The sequence below is a fragment of the Oryx dammah genome, unplaced genomic scaffold (genome assembly GCF_014754425.2).
Source record: "Oryx dammah isolate SB20612 unplaced genomic scaffold, SCBI_Odam_1.1 HiC_scaffold_12, whole genome shotgun sequence".
Lineage (NCBI taxonomy): Eukaryota > Metazoa > Chordata > Mammalia > Artiodactyla > Bovidae > Oryx > Oryx dammah.
In genome coordinates, this window is record NW_024070196.1 from 51,193,298 (window position 1) to 51,213,060 (window position 19,763).

General features: G+C 46.3%; 1 protein-coding gene across 1 annotated transcript in view; it reads right to left on the reverse strand.

The window, feature by feature from the left end:
- The window catches only part of DNAH10 (dynein axonemal heavy chain 10), a 158,111-nt gene that overhangs the window by 28,111 nt on the left and 110,237 nt on the right, over positions 1-19,763 (reverse strand). The window contains exons 54-59 of the mRNA XM_040250606.1: positions 19,006-19,086; positions 15,235-15,432; positions 14,396-14,557; positions 10,872-11,046; positions 3,680-3,861; positions 1,547-1,683 (exon numbers count right to left, since the gene is read on the reverse strand). Of these exons, the coding sequence (XP_040106540.1) occupies positions 1,547-1,683; positions 3,680-3,861; positions 10,872-11,046; positions 14,396-14,557; positions 15,235-15,432; positions 19,006-19,086 (935 nt within the window). The remainder of the gene's footprint in view (positions 1-1,546; positions 1,684-3,679; positions 3,862-10,871; positions 11,047-14,395; positions 14,558-15,234; positions 15,433-19,005; positions 19,087-19,763) is intronic.

Here is a 19,763-nt window from a genome sequence, read left to right on the forward strand (position 1 = left end):
CTTGTGGGTTCTTAGTTCCTCAACCAGGAACTGAACCCAAGCCCACAGCAGTGAAAGCACTGAGTCTTAACCACTGAATTTCCAGGGAATTCCTCCACCTGCATTTCTATCATTGTCCCTATCCTCTTGGGCCACCCATAGCAAAGCACGTGGCTTCACCTCTTAGGAACCTTTTCAATGGTTTAATGTAAAATCCCACATCCCATTAGAAAAAAAGCTGTCCTGTACTGAGTTAGCAGACAACTTAATTTTCATGTGAATTAAGGTCCCAGTAAGAGGACCCTGTGAATCTAAGTCCAAAACTCAAAAAAATGCGTTGAAGATTGTGTATGTATTTGTGTGTAAAGTAACATCAATCATATCCAACTATTTTGTGACCCCAGTGGACTGTAGCCCACCAGGCTCCTCTGTCCATGGGATTTTCCCATCAAGAACGCTGGAGTGGGTTGCCATTTCCTCCTCCAGGGGATTTTCCTGACTCAGGGATGGAAGCTTCATCTCCAGCGTCTCCTGCATCGCAGGCGAATTCCTCTGAGTCACCAGTGAAGTTCTGCACTGAAGATACTACCAGTCCTATTACGGGTTCTAAGTTTTCTGAGTGACAAAATCCTGAGTTAAAATTTTATTTTAAAAAAATAAATAAAAATAAATTATCCTCAAAAAAAGCAATGTCAAACTATGTCTCGGGCATTCTCAGGTGGTTCCGTGGTTAAGAATTCACCTTCCAATGCAGGGGACACAGGTTCGATCCCTGGTAGGGTAACTAAGATCCCACATGCCTTGGGGCAACTAAGCTGGAGTGCTACCATTGCTGAGCCACAATCAGAGAAAAACCTGCATGCCACAACTAAGATCCTACACAGCAAAAATAAATAAATACACACAAGTCTTAAAATGATGGAATCAACCTTATACAATTCTCTTTGTGTTGTGTCTTCTGTATGTTGCTTTGACCCAGGGGTTCTCAACAGGGACTTATTTTGCCTCCCCCAAGGGACACATGGCAATGTCTGGAGACATTTCTGGTTGTTGAAACTTGGGGGCATCTAGTGGGTAGAGGCCAGGGATGCTGTTCAACATCCTATAATGCCCACGACAGCTCCACAAAACAAAAAAAGATTCAATCCAAAATGGCAACAGTGCCAAGGATAAGAAACCCTGCATTAGCCCTCCCTCGAGAATGACTTTTACCCTCTTTTATTCAAAAATCTTTCACAGTGTTATATGGGAGAGGAGTCTGGGGGAGAATGGATACATGTCTACGTATGGCTGAATCCCTTCGCTGTCCACCTGAAACTATCACAACATTGTTAATCAGCTACGCTTCAATATAAAATTAAAAGTTAAAAAAAAAAATCTTTCAGCCTTTGGCTCTGTCCGTTCACATGATATCTAAATGAGTGCTGTATGTACTTGGGGAAAAATATTTATGTGGTTTAAAATGAGAACCTTGCCAGAATTTTTCCAGTAAGGCTGTGGACACATTCATTCTGACTCCAAAATGATCTTTTAGCAGAAGTGAGCAGGGCTTACAGATGGGCAGTACCTTGTCTCTTTTGGGCTTGATTTCTTTAAAAACATCACAGTAGCCCATCACAGCTTCAACAAACTTCAGCATCCCCAAGCCTGCCTTGCTCACGGCTTCCATTTCCTCGGTCGTGGTATTGAGGGTCTTCAAGAGGCCTGAAGGTCAAAGACGCAATGATCTCAAGGAGCAGGGAGCTTTGTCTCAGAAAATAAAATGAGAAGTAAGCTACCTATAAACAAAGCAAATGTTCCTTACTCCCGGTAATCCTGTGAGAGGGATCAGACAGCTCTCCCACAGATAGCTGGGGGATGCAACCTTAAATGAGTTCTTTGTGGGTGGCTGTTTAAGATCTGAGTAAGGGGCACAGCTTACTGCCACCCAGGACATCCTGTGACACAGGTACTTCTGTGTGACACCCAGAAGACCCTGGAGAGCCAAGGCATCAGTGAGGACTCCCAACTGGGCACCAAGGTGGCTCAGAGCTGGCAGTTAACTGGGGTTCATTTAACTGCATTATGGGGGCACCATCACCTCCACCTGCCCCCCTCACTCTGGAAGCAAATTCACCTAAATGGAAACCCATCCAAGGATCGGCTAAAGAGAGCCCCTTGGGTTTCTATAGTAGTTATCCTTCCAGTTTTAATTAGCTTTGTTTTTAAGTGGCTGAAAAAATGCACTGATGATAAAGTTCTGAATAAGCCATCATGATAAACAGTGACACAATGAACTTGAATATGCCTGAACGAAGACTAACATCATTCCCCCTGGCTAAGCTCTGGGAGCGCATCAGGAGTCAGGCTTAGCAGGAACTGTGTGGCTTCTGCAACTGAAAAGAAGGGAATGGGGTGGGTGGTGCTGGCTCCTCCTCCTCGCCCACCCCCCAGGGACCTGCAGAAGACTTCAGACAGGCAAGAAGCACAAGCAGAGTAGTGAAGGTTAGACCATTTTTTTTTTTCTCCCCTGAATATCCATTTTGCTTAATTGAGCTGAAATTCACAGAACATAAAATGAACCATGTTAAAGTGTATACACGTCAGTGGCACTTAGTAGAGTCACAAGATTCTGCAGGCCTCATCTCCACCTAGTCGCAAGACATTCTCATCATCCAAAGGGAAACTTCACAGCTATTCGGCAATCACAACCCACTTCCCCTCCCCAGACACTGGCAAGCACTGATCTGTTTTCTGTCCCTATGGATTCACCTATGGATATTTCATATAAGTGGAGTTAGAATATGTGACCTTTGGTGCCCGACTTCTTTCACTCGGCATTACGTGTTTGAGGTTCATCTGTGTTGCAGCATACGGCAGCTAAAACATAAATGAAGCTCACTCCTTTTTATGACCGAATAATATTCCAGTGTGTGGATATGCTTGTTCTTCTTATCCATTCATCTGCTGATAGACACGAGGGTTGTCTCCACCTTTTGGCTATTGTCAGTAATGCTGTCAGGGACATTGCATATAAGCTTTTGTTTGAATATGTATTTTCTATTCTTTTGGGTATATACATAGGAGTGAAATGGTTGGGACATGTGGTAATTCTATGATTAACCTTCTGAGGAACTGCCAAACTGTTTTCCACACGATTTTACGTTTCTGCCAACAATGTAAAAGGGTTGCAAGTTCTCCACATCCTCCCCACACTTGCTGCTTTGTGTGGTTTTGTTTAAATTACACCATCTGAGTGGATCTGAATGCTACCTCATTGTGGTTTGACGTGCATTTTCCTAGTGACCAGCATTAAGCATAGTTTCATATGCTTTTTGGCCATCTGTCTATCTTTTTCGGAGAAATGTCTATTCCAGTCCTTTGCCCATTAGACCGATTCTTGGCACCACTATGCCCATCAGATAAGAAGACAAGATAAGAGTGGACTCCGGAAGACAGCTGTGTTTCCTGCTAGGGAGAACTAGAGCTGTTGGTGAATTACACATTCATGGGGCATCTGCTGCCACTGCCCACCCAGCCACCACCCTCTGCTTCACGCAACTATGCTGCCATCTTCCTCTAGGGACAATCATTCCTGTTCTTCCATCAGCACAGCCACGGCAACACCATTTGGCCACCATGGGAGGGTGTGCCTGAGACAAGCCCCCTTCTCGCTGGTTGAGAACCAGCCTGGCTGTCCCCTCCATCCAACTGTGCTCACCTCTGATGTTCTTAACTTGGCTCTGGGTAATGGAATCAAAGTCAATTTCCATCAGAGACCTCAGGAAGTTGGGGTCGGACATCATGCCCTTGGCGGTTTTCCAGTTGAGTTCTTTGTAGCCTTTCATGATGAGGATGCATTCGCAGACCGTCTGCACCTGCTTCGGGGGCTTAGCAAAGGACCTGGGGGAGAAACAGACACGTATGAGGACTGGATGCAGGACGTGGCCAGGATCTGGCCCGAAGGAAGGTTCCAGAAAAAAATGGCTCAACACAGAACCGTCTCTTGGAGGTAATACTGTGTGGAGGCAAAGCGGATCCATCCCAACACCCGCTTGGGCTCCTGGGGATGAGCTTTTCCGAGGGCAGGACTCAGTCTCCTCCATCAGGTGCCAGTTCAGGGTCCTAGATCAGACCGGGCACCAGGAACACAGCAGGGCATCATTCAATGCAAACCCAGGCTGCCCCTGAATCAGCAGGCCAGAGTGGAGCCTGAGAATCCATGTTTTTAATTACACCCTGGGGTGACTCCTCAGACTCTAAGTGGTAGAGTCATTATTGTTATGATCATCATCAACCTATTTTCCATTTACCAGATGAAGAAATGGGGCTCCAGTGCTTGGATGGCCTGCCTGTGTCTACACAGCCCGTGGGGTCTGAGGTCCCCGCAGCCTGGGCTCCTTCAGGCTGTGGAAATTGTTATCTGGCTTTGACAAAGCTAGACCATCACTCAGCTGCTCTGACACTTACAGGTCCAGCACCCTCGACCCTCCGGCGAACGGGAAATCTAAAAGGATCAGGAGAATGCAAGGCAGCATCGGCAGCGCGAAGACCCAAGAAGGAACGAGTGGCACATTGCTGGTACCCAGGGGTCCCCGCTCAGCTGCCTGCTGCCCGGCCATTCTCTACACGTCACACGAGGCATGCAGGAACCAAAGCCATGGAGAGAGACAGAACCAGAAAGAAAATGATGAAGAAAAAGGAAAGGGAAGGATTTGGAAAACGAAGAGCCCCACCCCGCCAAGGGCAAGGAGCAGCCTGGGGAGAGGCCAGAAGGCCCCAGAGGAGGAGGGCAGGGAGGGCCGGTGTGGGGGGAAAGAGACACAGAGAAAGAACAATCTGAGCCACAAGGCAGTGTGGAGACTCTGAACCTGGCAACCATACCCCCACCCCTCCCGGCCCCCACCCACCCACCCCCACAGCACAGGGACAAGCCGGGGCAATGCTCCAGCACAAAACCCGACCATTAAAGTAATGGACCTGAGTCACCAGGGAAAGGCTCAATTATGCGGCGTTAGGCGCTTAGACAGCCGGGGGATGCTGTCAACTGTTTTTAAGAGGTTCCCTTCCGGGGCTGATGAAGACCAGGCCTGGGCCACTGCTCTCTGAAAAATCCGAGGAGGAGGGGGTCAATGAGATGTTTCCAGACACAAGTGGGAAAGAGCCTCAGGGCAGCGTCCTGAGCCATTTGGACGGGTCCCAGGTTCTCAGCGTTCTCATCTGTAAAATGGGGAAGTAGAACCGGAAACGTGGAGCCCCCAAAGCCTTTGAGTCTATGAAAGGGAAGCTCTCTGGGGTCAGTTTATGAACCGGTCCCAGGAACCTTGTTTATCCAGAACATGGTGTTGTGGTGCCAGATAACCAAGGAGTTTGCAACAGTAAGGTTACCAAACACTGTTTTATGAGTTAGATAAAATGGTATAAAAATAGGGAAAAAAATAAGATCACAAGTCTGAGAAATGAAAGTGTTTCTGATTCATCTGACTCCTTTCTTCTACCATAACAGAAACCTAGGGTGGGCTTCCCTGGTGGTCCAGTGGTTAAGAATCCACCTTGCATTGCAAGCGACACCAGTTCGATCCCTGGTCGGGGAAGATCCCACATGCCTCAGAGCAACTGAGCCCCGGAGCCGCAACTACTGAGCCCTCGTGCCCATGCAGAGAAGCCACTGCAATGAGAAGCCACACACGACAACAAAGAGCAGCTCCTGCTGACCTCAGCTAGAGAAAGCCCGAGCGCAGCAAGGAAGACCCAGCACAGCCAGCAAATAAATGCATCTGTTTAAACAAGAAAGAAACTCAGGCAGAGACAGACAGATGGAGGTGAAGTCATGCTGCCTTCCCTGGAGGAGAACACCAATTACAAGCTTTATTCCCCACCTCCCTTCACTCTACCCCAGACACTGTCTTTGCTTTTACCTCGAGCCACATCCTTCCAGCCCCCTCTAGCCTCCATCTCATATCTCATTTAATATCACTTCCTGGGGCTCACCTTCCCTGACTACTCACCCCCAAGACTAGATCGGGTCCCCCATTATCCAAAGCCATAGCAACCCAAACCCTGCCTTCCTGATCTCTTCCTGGGGAATTTTATTGTTCACACGATTCCCATGTGCATACTCGTGCCTCCCCCAGACTGTGGGTTCCATGCGGTAAAGACCCCAACGGCTGGCTCACTGTCTCTCAGCCCCCATGCCAGCACAGGGTGGGCAGGCTACAGTAGGCACCCGATGGTACTGAATGAAGAAAAGGAAGAAAAGCAAAGTCACAGGCCAGTAACAAAGGGAGCCTTTTATACTCCGGAGAAACATCCACTACTAATCTTCATTACTCCTAATCTCCTTGCCTTAACATTTAATGATTTCTGCAAAGGGGATTGAGCATTATAGAGAGGAAGTGCTATTTAAAGAATTAAAGGATTAGGGAATCGTCAAGACCTAAGTGCTGGCTCATCACCCTTAACATCTAAATGGCCTAAACAAAGCCAGATTGTAGTCATCTGGATCCAAACTTATTAAATCCCAGGAAAAAGTCCCAAAGAGATCAAAGATTTAAAGGTAAACAATTAAACTATAAAAGTATAGGATGAAACCACGGGGAGATTACTTTACAGTCCTCCAGTTGCAAGGCCTTTTAAATATGAGGTCATAGCAAAAAGCCACAAAATAAAATATCGCCAAAATCTACCTCATAAAAATAAAAATTTACACACAGCAAACACAAACACACACAGAAACCACCTAAACAAAGTCAAATGGCTGAGGCGTCCCTGGTGGTCCAGTGGTTAAGACTTCGCCTTCCAATGCAGGAGGTGGGGGTTTGACCCCTAGTCAGGGAGCTTAGAGCCTACATGGCTCTTGGCCAAGAAACCAAAACAGAAAATAGAAGCAATATTGTAACCAACTCAATAAAAACTTCAAAAATGATTCACATCAAACACAATTTTGTATTTAAAGTCAACTGGCTGATGACAAACTGGGAAAATTATTCACAACTCACATCACACGTAAAAAGCTAATCTCACTCTTAATATAAAAAGCCTCTGGAAAGGGTAAGGGAAGCCAAAAAAAAAAAAAACAACAGCAACAAAAACAATTCAACGATGGGCAAAGCACGTAAAGAGTTCACAGAAAATGAACTACACAGACTCTTAGACACAATTTTCACCTATTAAAAAAAAAGGCACTCCTCTCATCATAAGGGAGATGCACATTAGAACTAGACAAGTATCATTCATCTATAAATAATCAAAAATCCAAGTGTTTCGTAGCGCCCTCTATTGGTGAGGCTATGAAAAAGCAGGCACTCGCATGTACTGCCAGTGGGAGTACAAATCGGTTCCACAACTATGGAGCACATTAAGCAACAGCTATAGACATAAACCCGGAGGAGAAAACGGCAACCCACTCCAGTATTCTTGTCTGGGATAATCCCGCGGACACAGGAGCCTGCAAGGCTACAGTTCATGGGGTTGCAAAGAGTCAGGTATGACTGAGCAACTGAGCATGCACTTATAGACAAAAACACACACAACTCTGCACCCAGCAATTCCACCTCTGAAAACGTATCCTTCCAGCGGACTTGGGCATAGTGAAGTAAGCATTACTCTTTGCCACATTGTTTGGAAAGGCAAAAAAAAAAACGGAAATAAGGTAAAAATTCATAAATTGGGGCTGATTAAATAACAGATAGTACAGCCATCCAAAGGTATGTGATGGGTTATTGTTGAGTAATGAGGAGGTTCTCATACATCAACATGCAAAAGATCTTCCAAGTGTCTTGTTAATGGAAAAAGCCAAGATGCAGAAAATGATGTGTGTTACCAATTATATTTTAAAAGGAAAGAAAAGAGAATATGTGGGTATCCCTTGTTCTGCAACCATTAGAGCCCAACGTCAGGGACTGAAGAGACAATGGTACATCTGGTTGCCTTGAGCATGCGCAAAAACTCTCTGGATGGGACTTCCCTAGCGGTCCTGTTGGTTAGGGTTCCAAGCTTCCACCGCAGGGGGCATAGGTTCAACACCTGGTCAGGGAACTAAGATCCTGCATGTTGTGGGACGTGGCCAAAAAAAAAAAAACCACCTCTCTGGATGGATATATGGGAAATGTATATGAGATATACATAATCATACCATGGTTCTCTGTCCTGTAGGAGGAGGGGAACTAGGCTGATGAGGTCAGAGGGGGCTTTTCATGGCATGTCATTTTGATGTTGGAACCAGGATCTAGCTGATGTGTACTTGGCACTGACCCCGTGCTCAACCCAGTTCTGAGAGGTCTTTACATAATAGCTCACTGGACCCTCATACCCACCCTGAGCTTCAGGGCTTCCCTGATAGCTGAGTTGGTAAAGAATCCGCCTGCAATGCAGGAGACCCCAGTTCAATTCCTAGGTCGCGAAGATCCCCTGGAAAAGGGAGAGGCTACCCCCTTCAGTATTCTTGGGCTTCCCTTGCAGCTCAGCTGGTAAAGAATCTGCCCACAATGAGGGAGACCTGGGTTCGACCACTGGCTTGGGAAGATCCCCTGGAGAAGGGAGAGGCTACCCACTCCAGTATTCCGGCCTGGAAGTCACAGAGTTGGACACGACTGAGCGACTTTCACTTTCAACCACCCTGAGGCTGTGGGGACAGTGATTATCATCTGCATTTTACAAATGAGGAAACCCCAGCACAGAGAGGTTAGTTGACTTGCCAAAGGTCACACAGCTGGGAAGAAGCAAAGCCATGCTTGAACATATCACCTGTTCCAATAACTACATTTTTAAAAATTACTCCTTTTAGGCACCCTGTCTAACCACAGGGGACACATATCAAGCTCTCCAAGTGGTCCCATGGAAACCCCCTCTCACCAGCCCCTTGGATTGTTGAGGGGATTCACAACCTTCTCCTCTTCTAGATAAATCCCCCTCAAAGATCCTTCCCAATTCTGTTCTCAGAATGTTTTTATGCTGCTGACCCGAGTTGTTGTTGTTGTTGTTGATGATGTTTAGCTGCTAAGTTGTATCCAACTCTTTGCGACCCCATGCACTATAGCCCGCCAAGCTCCTCTGTCCATGGGATTTCCCAGGCAACAATACTGGAGTGTGTTGCCATTTTCTTCTCCAGGGAATCCCCCCAACCCAGGCATCAAACCTGTCTCCTGCATTGGGAGGCAGATTCTGAGCCACCAGGCAGAGCAGAGCCCCAAATCCATATAACCAGTGGTTGGATATTTCCCTTGAAAATGCACATATTCATGGTCTCTCTCACAACTCAGTCTAAACTTCCAACACATGCTATTGCAGTTTTAAAACAGCCATCCTGGAGCTTCCTAGGTGGCTCAGTGGTTAAAGAATCCATTTGCTAATACAGGAGTTGTGGGTCCAAACCCTGGTCCAGGAAGATACCACATGTCACTGAGGAACGAAGCCCATGCACCACAACTAGTGAGCCTGTGCTCCAGAGACCAGGAGCTGCAACTGCTGAGCCCACGTGTCGCAACTCCTGAAGCCTGCTTGCCCTAGAGCCCGTGCTCCGCAACAAGAGAAGCCATGGCAATGAGAAGCCTGCACACTAGAGCTCGAGAGTGGCCCCCACTTGTCGCAAACAGAGAAAGCCCATGTGCAGCAACAAAGACCCAGCATAGCCAAAACGAAATAAACAGAATTATAAAACATCCATCCATATACCTGCGTTGCAATCACACTGCAAACCTCTGAAATCAGGATCTCTTGCTAACAGCAGCAGCATCTCCAGATGACCCCACCCCCCGCCTAGGAGTCACTTGGGCTTCCTGCTCTGGAACGAGCTGAATGTTCTGTTTGAATCCACGTGTTTCACATGGACTGTAGCCTGCCAGGCTCCTCTCTCTGTCCATGGGATTTTCCAGGCAAGAGCCAACTACCAGAGCACGGCCTTGGACAAGGGCCGCCACGTGGCCCTTAGAAAAAGGGAGGAGCTCAGAGAAGCAACACCATCCCACCAGGCACACGAAACACAGGTCAGCTTCCAGCCTGGAAACAGGAGTCTCTCTCACTGATTGTGCAGCCAGAAGGACAACGCCTCTTCTGAAAATGAGGACGTGATGGCAAGCAAGGAGAGGAAAGAGCAGAGTCTCCTAACATGGATACATGAGCGGGACCACGCAGCACGAAGACAGGGAATGGGGCAGGCAGGATGCTGTTTCTTCCTGGCTTCACTGGCGCTGCCAAACTTACCACTGAGATCCACTAACAGTACCCTAAGGACAGTGCCCCATGGTGGGAAGGAAGAAAACGCCATGCCAGGCCCCCCTTCTGTACAGCAAATGAGCCCTCTGGCTGCAGGGGTTGGAGTCATTTGACACATTGATTTGCAGAATGGCTGGGAGCCACAATAAAGACTCACTCTCCTAGGAATTCCCTGGCAGTCCAGTAGTTAAGGTGTGGTGCTCTCACTGCCCGGGCCTAGGTTCAATCCCTGGTCGGGGAGCTAAGATCCTACAAGCCACACAAGTGCAGCCAAAACAAAATCACCCTTCCCACCTCTAAAAGTCCATCATGTGTCTAGAAAGGGATGAGGGCATCTCCCATCTGCTCTCAGCCTTTGGCACACCTGGCCTGCACCCAGGGCCTCGCCTCTTTCAGGACAGACACCCAATCATGTTCTCCTAAAGAGAACTGATTTACAAGGCTCCACCAGCCCCTTCTGGAACCCAGTCTACTTCTGTGAGTGGCCAGGGTTCAAGGCCAGTGGGCTGGGCTACCTACTGACTGGGGCACGTCAGCTCACCTCTCTGGGCTTGAGGACCCTCATCTGCAAATGAAGACGATGACAGTCCCCACCATGGAAAGTGGGTGGCACAGAAATGCCAAGCCGCCATGATTATGTCATCATTGCTGTCAGGGGTGACGCTGGTGGCCAAGCACACTTGGGGATGGCCAGCCGTTACCTGATCTCGGTCACGTCTGACTTGTCCAGCTTCTGCAGCTCCAGCTTGGCGGCCTCCAGGATGGGCATGACCTCAGCCAGGGCAGTCTCAGCCTCTGTCTTCTCCACCGCGATAATCTTGTTTTGCTCCTCTATCTCCATGGCTTTCTCCTCTGCCAGCTTCTTCTTTTCCTCCGCTATAGCGGGCAGAGGGAGGGGAATGAAGCCACCGAAGGCGGGGAGGATGGACCACTGTTCCTGAGCCAAAGCCACACAGCCCTCAAAGGTGGGCACTGGGACCTCCCCGGGGGCGCAGTGGGTAGGAATTGGCCTGCTAATGCAGGGGACACAGGTTCAGTCCCTGGTCCGGAACTAAGACCCCATGTGCCTCCACAGAGCAACTAAACCCATGCACCACAACTACTGAAGCTCTCGTGCCTAGAGCTTGTGCTCCACAACAAGAGAAGCCACCACAATGAGAAGCCTGCACACAACTAAAGAGTAGCTCACACGTGCTCTAACTAGAGAAAGCTCGCCTGCAGCAACAAAGATCTAGTGCAACAAGAGATAAATTCAAAAAATAATTTTTTTTAAAAATGGGCAATGGGAGGAGGGAGTCAGATGAGCTTTGGACAATATGGCAGCCTTGGGTGTTCCCAGGGGACCAGTGTCCTCATGGTCCCTGGGGTCCCTAACACCGGGACAGCTGCTGCAACCTTGACCCTCCCTGACTAGCCCACCTATGCCTCCTGCCCACTCCGTCCCAGAGGGTTAGCTGAGGACACCAGGGCTGTGCTCGAAGTTTTTTTGGCTCACTGAGATCTCTCTGCCTCTTCGTCAGCTTTCCCTACATTCATTCAGTCAGTTCAGTTCATTCGCTCAGTTATGTCCAACTCTGCGACCCCACGGACTGCAGCACGCCAGGCCTCCCTGTCCATCACCAAGTCCTGGAGTTTACCCAAACTCATCTCCATTGAGTCAGTGATGCCATCCAACCATCTCATCCTCTGTCGTCCCCTTCTCCTCCCGCCTTCAATCTTTCCCAGCATCAGGGTCTTTCCAATGAGTCAGCTCTTCACAGCAGGTGGCCAAAGTATTGGAGTTTCAGCTTCAACATTAGTCCTTCCAATGAACACTCAGGACTGATCTCCTTTAGGATGGTCTGGTTGGATCTCCTTGCAGTTCAAGGGATTCTCAAGAGTCTTCTCCAACACCACAGTTCAAAAGCATCAGCTGTTTGGCACTCAGCTTTCTTTATAGTCCAACTCTAACATCCATACATGACCACTGGAAAAAGCATAGTCTTGACTAGTTGGACCTTTGTTGGCAAAGTAATGTCTCTGCTTTTTAATATGCTATCTAGGTTGGTCATGACTTTCCTTCCAAAGAGTAAGTGTCTTTTCATTTTGTGGCTGCAGTCACCATCTGCAGTGATTTTGGAGCCCAAAGAAATAAAGCCTCCCACTGTTTCCCCATCTATTTGCCATGAAGTGATGGGACCAGATGCCATGATCTTAGTTTTCTGAATGTTGAGTTTTAAGTCAACTTTTTCACTCTCCTCTTTCACTTGCAAGAGGCTCTTTAGTTCTTCTTCACTTTCTGCCATAAGGGTGGTGTCATCTGCATATCTGAGGTTATTGAGATTTCTCCCGGCAATCTTGATTCCAGCTTGTGTTTCATCCAGCCCAGCATTTCACATGATGTACTTTGCATAGAAGTTAAATAAGCAGGGTGACAATATACAGCCTTGACATACTCCTTTTCCTATTTGGAACCAGTCTGTTGTTCCATGTCCAGTTCTAACTGTTGCTTCCTGACTTGCATACAGATTTCTCAGGAGGCAGGTCAGGTGGTCTGGTATTCCCATCTCTTTCAGAATTTTCCACAGTTTATTGTGATCTATACAGTTAAAGGCTTTGGCATAGTCAATAAAGCAGAAATAGATGTTTTTCTGGAACTCTCTTGCTTTTTCCATGATCCAGCAGATGTTGGCAATTTGATCTCTGGTTCCTCTGCCTTTTCTAAATCCAGCTTGAACATCTGGAGTTCATGGTTCACGTATTGTTGAAGCCTGGCTTGGAGAATTTTGAGCATTACTTTACTAGCATGTGAGATGAGTGCAATTGTGTGTAGTTTGAGCATTCTTTGGCATTGGAATGAAAACTGACCTTTTCCAGTCCTGTGGCCACTGCTGAGTTTTCCAAATTTGCTGGCATATTGAGTGCAGCAGTTTCACAGCATCATCTTTCAGGATTTGAAATAGCTCGACTGGAATTCCATCACCTCCACTAGCTTTGTTTGTAGTGATGCTTCCTAAGGCCCACATGACTTCCCAATCCAGGATGTCTGGCTCTACGTGAGTGATCACACCATCGTGATTATCTGGGTCCTGAAGATCTTTTTTGTATAGTTCTTCTGTGTATTCTTGCCACCTCTTCTTAATCTCTTCTGCTTCTGTTAGGTCCATACCATTTCTGTCCTTTATTGAGCCCATCTTTGCATGAAATGTTGCCTTGGTATCTCTAATTTTTTTGAAATCTCTAGTCTTTCACATTCTATTGTTTTCCTCTATACATTCATTGAGCCTAGCCCAAAAGTCACCCTCCCCCCAGGTCACTCTCGGTTTCATCACTCTGTTTATTTGCTTTATTTTATCTTAGTTTATTTGTGACACTAACTGCAATCTGAAATTTCATCTGATTCTTGGCTCATGAATTAGCTCCACTCACCAGAATGTAAGCTTCTTTCCAGGGGCTGTGACCCCACATTTAGAACAAAGCTTGGCATGGAATAGGTGTACCAGCTTGAATAGTGCCCCCACCAAAATCCATGCCACTCAGAACCACAGACTGTTACTTTATTTGGAAAGAGAGTCTTTGTAGATATAATTAGTTAACACAAGGTCATACTGGGTTCGGGTAGATCCTAAATCCAACAACTGTGTCCCTATAAGAAGGCCATGTGAAGACAAGGAGACGCAGTGGGAGAACGTCACGTGATGGTGGAGGCAGAAGCTAGAGGAATGCGTCCACAAGCCAAAGAACACTCAGGACTTCTGGCCACCACTACAAGCTGGAAAAGGCCAGAAAGGGTCCTCCCCGGAGCCTTTGGAGGGAGCAGGGTCCTGCCAAGACCTTCATTTCAGACTTCTATCCTCCAAAACAGTGAGGATAAATAAATGTCTGTTTTAAAGCACCCAGTTTGAGACTTCCATGGTGATCCAGTGGTTCAGAGCCTGCCTTCCAATGCAGGGGATGTGGGTTTGATCCCTGGTCAGGGAACTAAGATCCTACACATTGCAGGGCAGCTAGGCCTACGAACCACAACTGGAGAAAGCCTGTGTGCCATAGTTAAGACCCAGTGCAGCCAAAAAATAAGAATAAAAAAATAAATCTTCAAAAAAAAAAATAGCAATGGGTAGGTCAAAACATGCCAGTTCCTACAAGTAGCTTCCCAGGGCTGTCATGCAATGGAGCCCTGTCCTGTTTGGGGGTTTTTTGGTGGGAAGGGGGCAGTCCAGATCCCCAGAGCTGGCCCCACACTTGCCTATGGCCGTATTTGTGGCGATCTCCTCCAGTAGGGCCTCGCAGGCAGCCGACTTCTCCGCCAGCACGATCTTCTGCTCAGCCAGCTTCTGGTTCAGCTCATCCAGCTGGATGGTGGCCTCCTTCAGCTTGTCCAGGCCTCCCTCCAGACGCTTGCACTGAGCTGAAGAAAGGGAACACCGGTATTCCCCCTTGAGGGGGCTCTGTTCTCAACACACCCAACTACACACAGTGCAGAGAGATTCACCCAACTTGGGCTCACAGGACAAAAAAGTAAAATAAACTCATCACGAGATGTCAACCATCTCTCAGCACCTCCATTGCCATTTTGGGGGTGGCATCTCTGAATGGCAACCCACTCCAGTATTCTTGCCTGGAGAATGCTCCACAGACAGAGGAGTCTGGTGGACTATAGTCCTTGGGGTTGCAAAACAGTCAGACATGACTGAGTGACTAACACTTTGACTTCCAAAATGAATATACTTCTGAAACAGTGCTTCATTTGATCAACAGCCAGAACCAGAGAATTTTTAAAAAAGTTTTCCAACAGAGAAATGCTTGCTTTCATTAAACAGTGTCTCTAATGGAATGCAAATTTAGAGCTTACAGTGTATGGCCCAACACAGAAAAACAAAAATAAATGCATGCCAGGGCTCTGCCTACCCACACATATCATTTTGAGGTGCAAAATCCAAAATGCACTTTTTGGCTTTGCTTCAGTCTAAGTATGCTCGATCTTGCTAAGAAAACATCTGCTTAAGGAAAACATCAGCACTGGGACCTTTACTTATAAGGAATAACAATTTCTATGAATCGTCCCATCCCCCTCCCAAGTCTTACCTATATTATACTGAGTTTTCTCATCCAGTAATTTTGAATATGTGTTAATAAAATCCAGGTAGTTCTTTGGAGTCACATAGTTGCAGCGCCTCAGTTTCTGTAGGAATTGTTTGCTGAATTCACCCACGGATTCATGGACCAAAACAACATGTTCTACCAGATCTTCTATATTTTCTGCTGGGATCATCTGATTAGTCCCTGAAGAGGAAGGAATGGAAAAGGGTGGTTCATAAAGAAAGGAGAAAAGCAGTTCCTCAAAGAGTTAAACACGGAATTCCCATGTGACCGAACAATTCCACTCCTGAGTACATCCCAAAAGAGGTGAAAGACAGACACGGGCAATGTTCATAGCAGCTTCACAGCAGCCAGAAGTGTCTACCAACAGATGGGTGGATACACAAAATACATCCTGTCCATAAATGGAGTATTACTCAGCTTTAAAGAAGGAAATTCTGATACATGCAGCTATTAGATAAACCTGGAAAACATGCAAAGTAAAAGAAGCCAGCCATAAAAGGACACATGAAATGTTTAGAATTGGCAAATTAGTGGCAGAAAGTAAATTAGACGTTCCCAGGGGTGGAGGGTGGGGCTGGGGGTGGGAGAACAGGGATTGAGTGTTTAATGGGGACACAGTTTGCGTTTTAAAGATGAAAAATGTTCTGGAGATAGACGGTGATACAAATTGCACAACATTGTGAGTATTAAAAAGTATAACAGTGGACACTTAAAATGGTTTAAAATAGTTAAAATGGTAAATTTTGCATATTTTTTACCATAATAAAATACAGTATAAAAATGCTTTAACAAAAAAGAAAAAAGCAGTTATCACTTGTCAGTGGCTTTCCTGGTTTTTCAAAACAGTCCATCCTAAAGGAGATCAGTCCTGAATATTCATTAGAAGAACTGATGCTGAAGCTGAAACTCCAATACTTTGGCCACCTGATGCGAAGAGCTGACTCACTGGAAAAGACCCTGATGCTGGGAAAGATCGAAGGCAGAAGGAGAAGGGGACAACAGAGGATGAGATGGTTGGATGGCATCACTGACTCAATGCACATGAGTTTGGGTAAACTCCGGGAATTGGTGATGGACAGGGAGGCCTGGCGTGTGGCAGTCCATGGGGTCACAAAGAGTTGGACATGACTGAGCTACTGAACTGAAATGACTGATACTCTGGCAATTTCTCTAAGAACACAGAAAGCCAATTTTCTTTCCCTATGTAGGAAGGTCTATCTTGCTAAAGGCTAACACAGTGTTGGGAGAGGGGTTTGAGATACCAGGAAAGAAATTTACCCAGTGCCCCTGCTGTATTCCCTGTACCCAACACATATTTGGCACGAGGTAGATCTTCCTATGGGGCCTCCCAGGTGGTGCCAGGGGTAAAGAACCCACCTGCCAATGCAAGAGACATAAGAGATGCAGGTTCGATCCCCGGGTTGGAAAGATTCCCTGGAGGAGGGCATGGCACCCCACTCAAGTATTCTTTCCAGGAGAATCCCATGGACAGGGGAGCTTAGGGCATCACAAAGAGTCAGACATGACTGAGCATCTGAGCTCGGGCCTTCCTATATGTCTGCTGAAAAATTAATAATCACTTCCAGTGCCAAAACCACATCAACTTGAATTATCTCACAGATTGCAAAATACTTTCACCTCAAAAATGAAGGAAGTAAGTATGACCAAAAGTAGGCATTCATCCAGATTCTGCATATTTGATCTTGAATTATACCAGGGGTCAACAAACCACAGTTCATGGGCCAATTTTACAGCATGCATGAAAAGCTTTGCCTCACAAATATGCATACTTATTCGGCACGGTCATTCCAATTTCAGGAATGTATCCTAAGAGAAAAATTCTAAGTAAATTCCATGCACCATTATTTATGATGCTTAACCACTGAATACTGAAAGCAGCTAAGTACTAATGCACAGAGATGGCTAAAAAGCCTATGAAAGCTAAAGTGAAAAGACAGTGAAAGTGTCAGTCACTCACTTGTGTCCTACTCTTTATGAGACCCCATGGACTGTAGCCCACCAGGCTCCCCTGTCCCTGGCAAGAATACTGGAGTAGGTTACCATGCCCTCCTTCAGGGGATCTTCCCGACCCAGGGTCGGACCTGGCTCTCCTGCATTGCGGGCAGATTCTTAACTGTCTGAGCCACAAGGGAAGTCCAATGAAAGCTAAGGCACATCTATATCAGAGCTGGCAAGTGCAGCCCCCAGGACAAATCTGGTCCACTGTCCATTTTTGTAAATAAAGTTTTACTGGCACACAGCCATGCCCATTGACTTACATATTGCCTATGGCCGCTTTCATGATGCAATGGTGAAACTGAGTAATTGCAACAGAGACCATATGACCCACAATGCCGAAAATATTTATCATCTAGTCATTCTCCAGGTTTTCTTGCCTGGGGAATCCCAGGGACAGAGGAGCCTGGTGGGCTGCCGTCTATGGGGTCACACAGAGTTGGACACAACCAAGCGACTTCGCAGCAGCAGCATTTACAGAAAAAGTTTGCTGATCTTTGAGTTATATCATCAGAAAAGAGTCATATTCTTTTAGCCTCCTTCTCCAAAAAACTGCAATCTGTCTATAAAGTGGGACTAGTTATTGGATATGCACTTATAAGGCTAAAGCTATTTACAAGATCACCCAGTGTCATAAAGCTGCTCAACTTAGGTCCAGATAACAAGTTTTTCCCTAAGGATGAACTGATTGGTTTGAGGGCTTCCCTGGTGGTTCAGACGGTAAAGAATCTACCTGCAATGCAGGAGACCAGGAGACATGGGTTTGATCCCTGGGTCGGGAAGATCCCCTGGAGAAGGGAATGGCAACCCACTCCAGAATTCTTGCCTGGAAACGTGGACAGAGGAGCCTGCCAGGCTACAATGCACAGGGTCACAAAGAGTCAGACACAGCTAAGTGACTAACACTTTCTTATTTTGAAGATTACAATTAATAATCAAGGCCTTAGGGGGTTTAATCTGTAGAGCAAATTCCACACTGATGGATAATCAGTTTACCAAAAGTTTTTCAGACATCCTTGGGGTCAGCACACATTTTCTCTAAACAACCATGAGAACCAACTGTATAGCTCATGGAACTCTACTCAGTGCTCTGTGGTGACCTAAATAGGAAGGAAATCCAAAAAAGAGAAGATATATGTATATGTATAGCTGATTCACTTTGTTCTACAGTAGAAACTAACACAACATTGTAAAGCAACTATACTCCAATAAAAAAAATTTTTTTTTAAGAACCAAATAGTAAATTTTTAGGCTGTGCAGGCCGTACAGTCTCTGTGCCAATTACTCAACTTTGTGGTTATAGCATAAAAGCAGCCATAAACATTACGTTTATTATGTGTTTCAGTAAAACTTCATTTACTAAGACAAGCAAGAGGCTGAATTTGGCCTGCAGACCACGGTTTGCTGACCCTTACTTTCTATGATACCTAATCAATTCTTATTCTGCATTATCTTTGTAAATCCCCTGAAGTCTCTTTGGACTAAAACACAATATGAACCAAAACACACTAACAAACATCATTTGTAACCATGGAATCTACTGGACCAAAATTCAAAGTCTGAAAAAGGATAACAAATTGTTGTATTGTTAATATATAGTATCTTTACCTGGAGAATCCCACAGAGGAGCCTGGTGGGCTATATTCCCTGGGGTCAGAAAGAGTCGGATATGACTTAGTGACTGAGCACGCACGCACCCGTACTGTTAATGTGGTCCTGGTATTAGTTGCCACTTACCTAAAAATGACTTAGCAACTGCATGCAGAGCTTGAGGGGGCCAGGGCATGAACCAGTCAATACCAGTGTTATTTACCAGACCTTGCAAAGAGAGAGAGATAAAAGAGATGATCCCTCTGCTACTTTGAGACCCACGGGAACATGGATACAGTCTTTGGGACCCAACAAATTGGTGAATGAGATGGACATGTCCAAAAACAATGATCAAAACAGGGTTTCTCAGCCTCGGCACTATTGACATTTGATCGGATAATCCTCAGTGGTGGGGCTGTCTGTGCATTGTGAGGTGTTTGGCAATACCCGTTCTCTCTCTATCTGCTAGATACCAATTATACATAGCCCACCCCACCAAACTGTGACAACCAAAAATGTCTCCAGGCATTGACCAGTGTCCCCTGAGGAGCAAAACTGTCCCCCCCATTCTAGGGACAGGTTCTGCTACTTCCATGAGGATGCCAGAATTTTCCAAATAGAAGGGAGCAGAGAGCTATATTGTGTACATTATAGGCCTCAAGGCTGGGACTGTGAGCTTTTCCTCATGTTAGAAGGACATCAGCCAGGACTTCCCTGATGGTTCAGTGGTTAAGAATCCACCTGCCAATGCAGGGGACGAGGGTTCAATCCCTGGTGGGGGAACTAAGATCCCATATGCCTGGGGGCAGCTAAGCCCTCAGGCACCACAACTAATGAAACCCATTCACTGCCACAAAGACACAGCACAGTCAGAATAAATCAATATTAAAAATTTTTTGAAAATT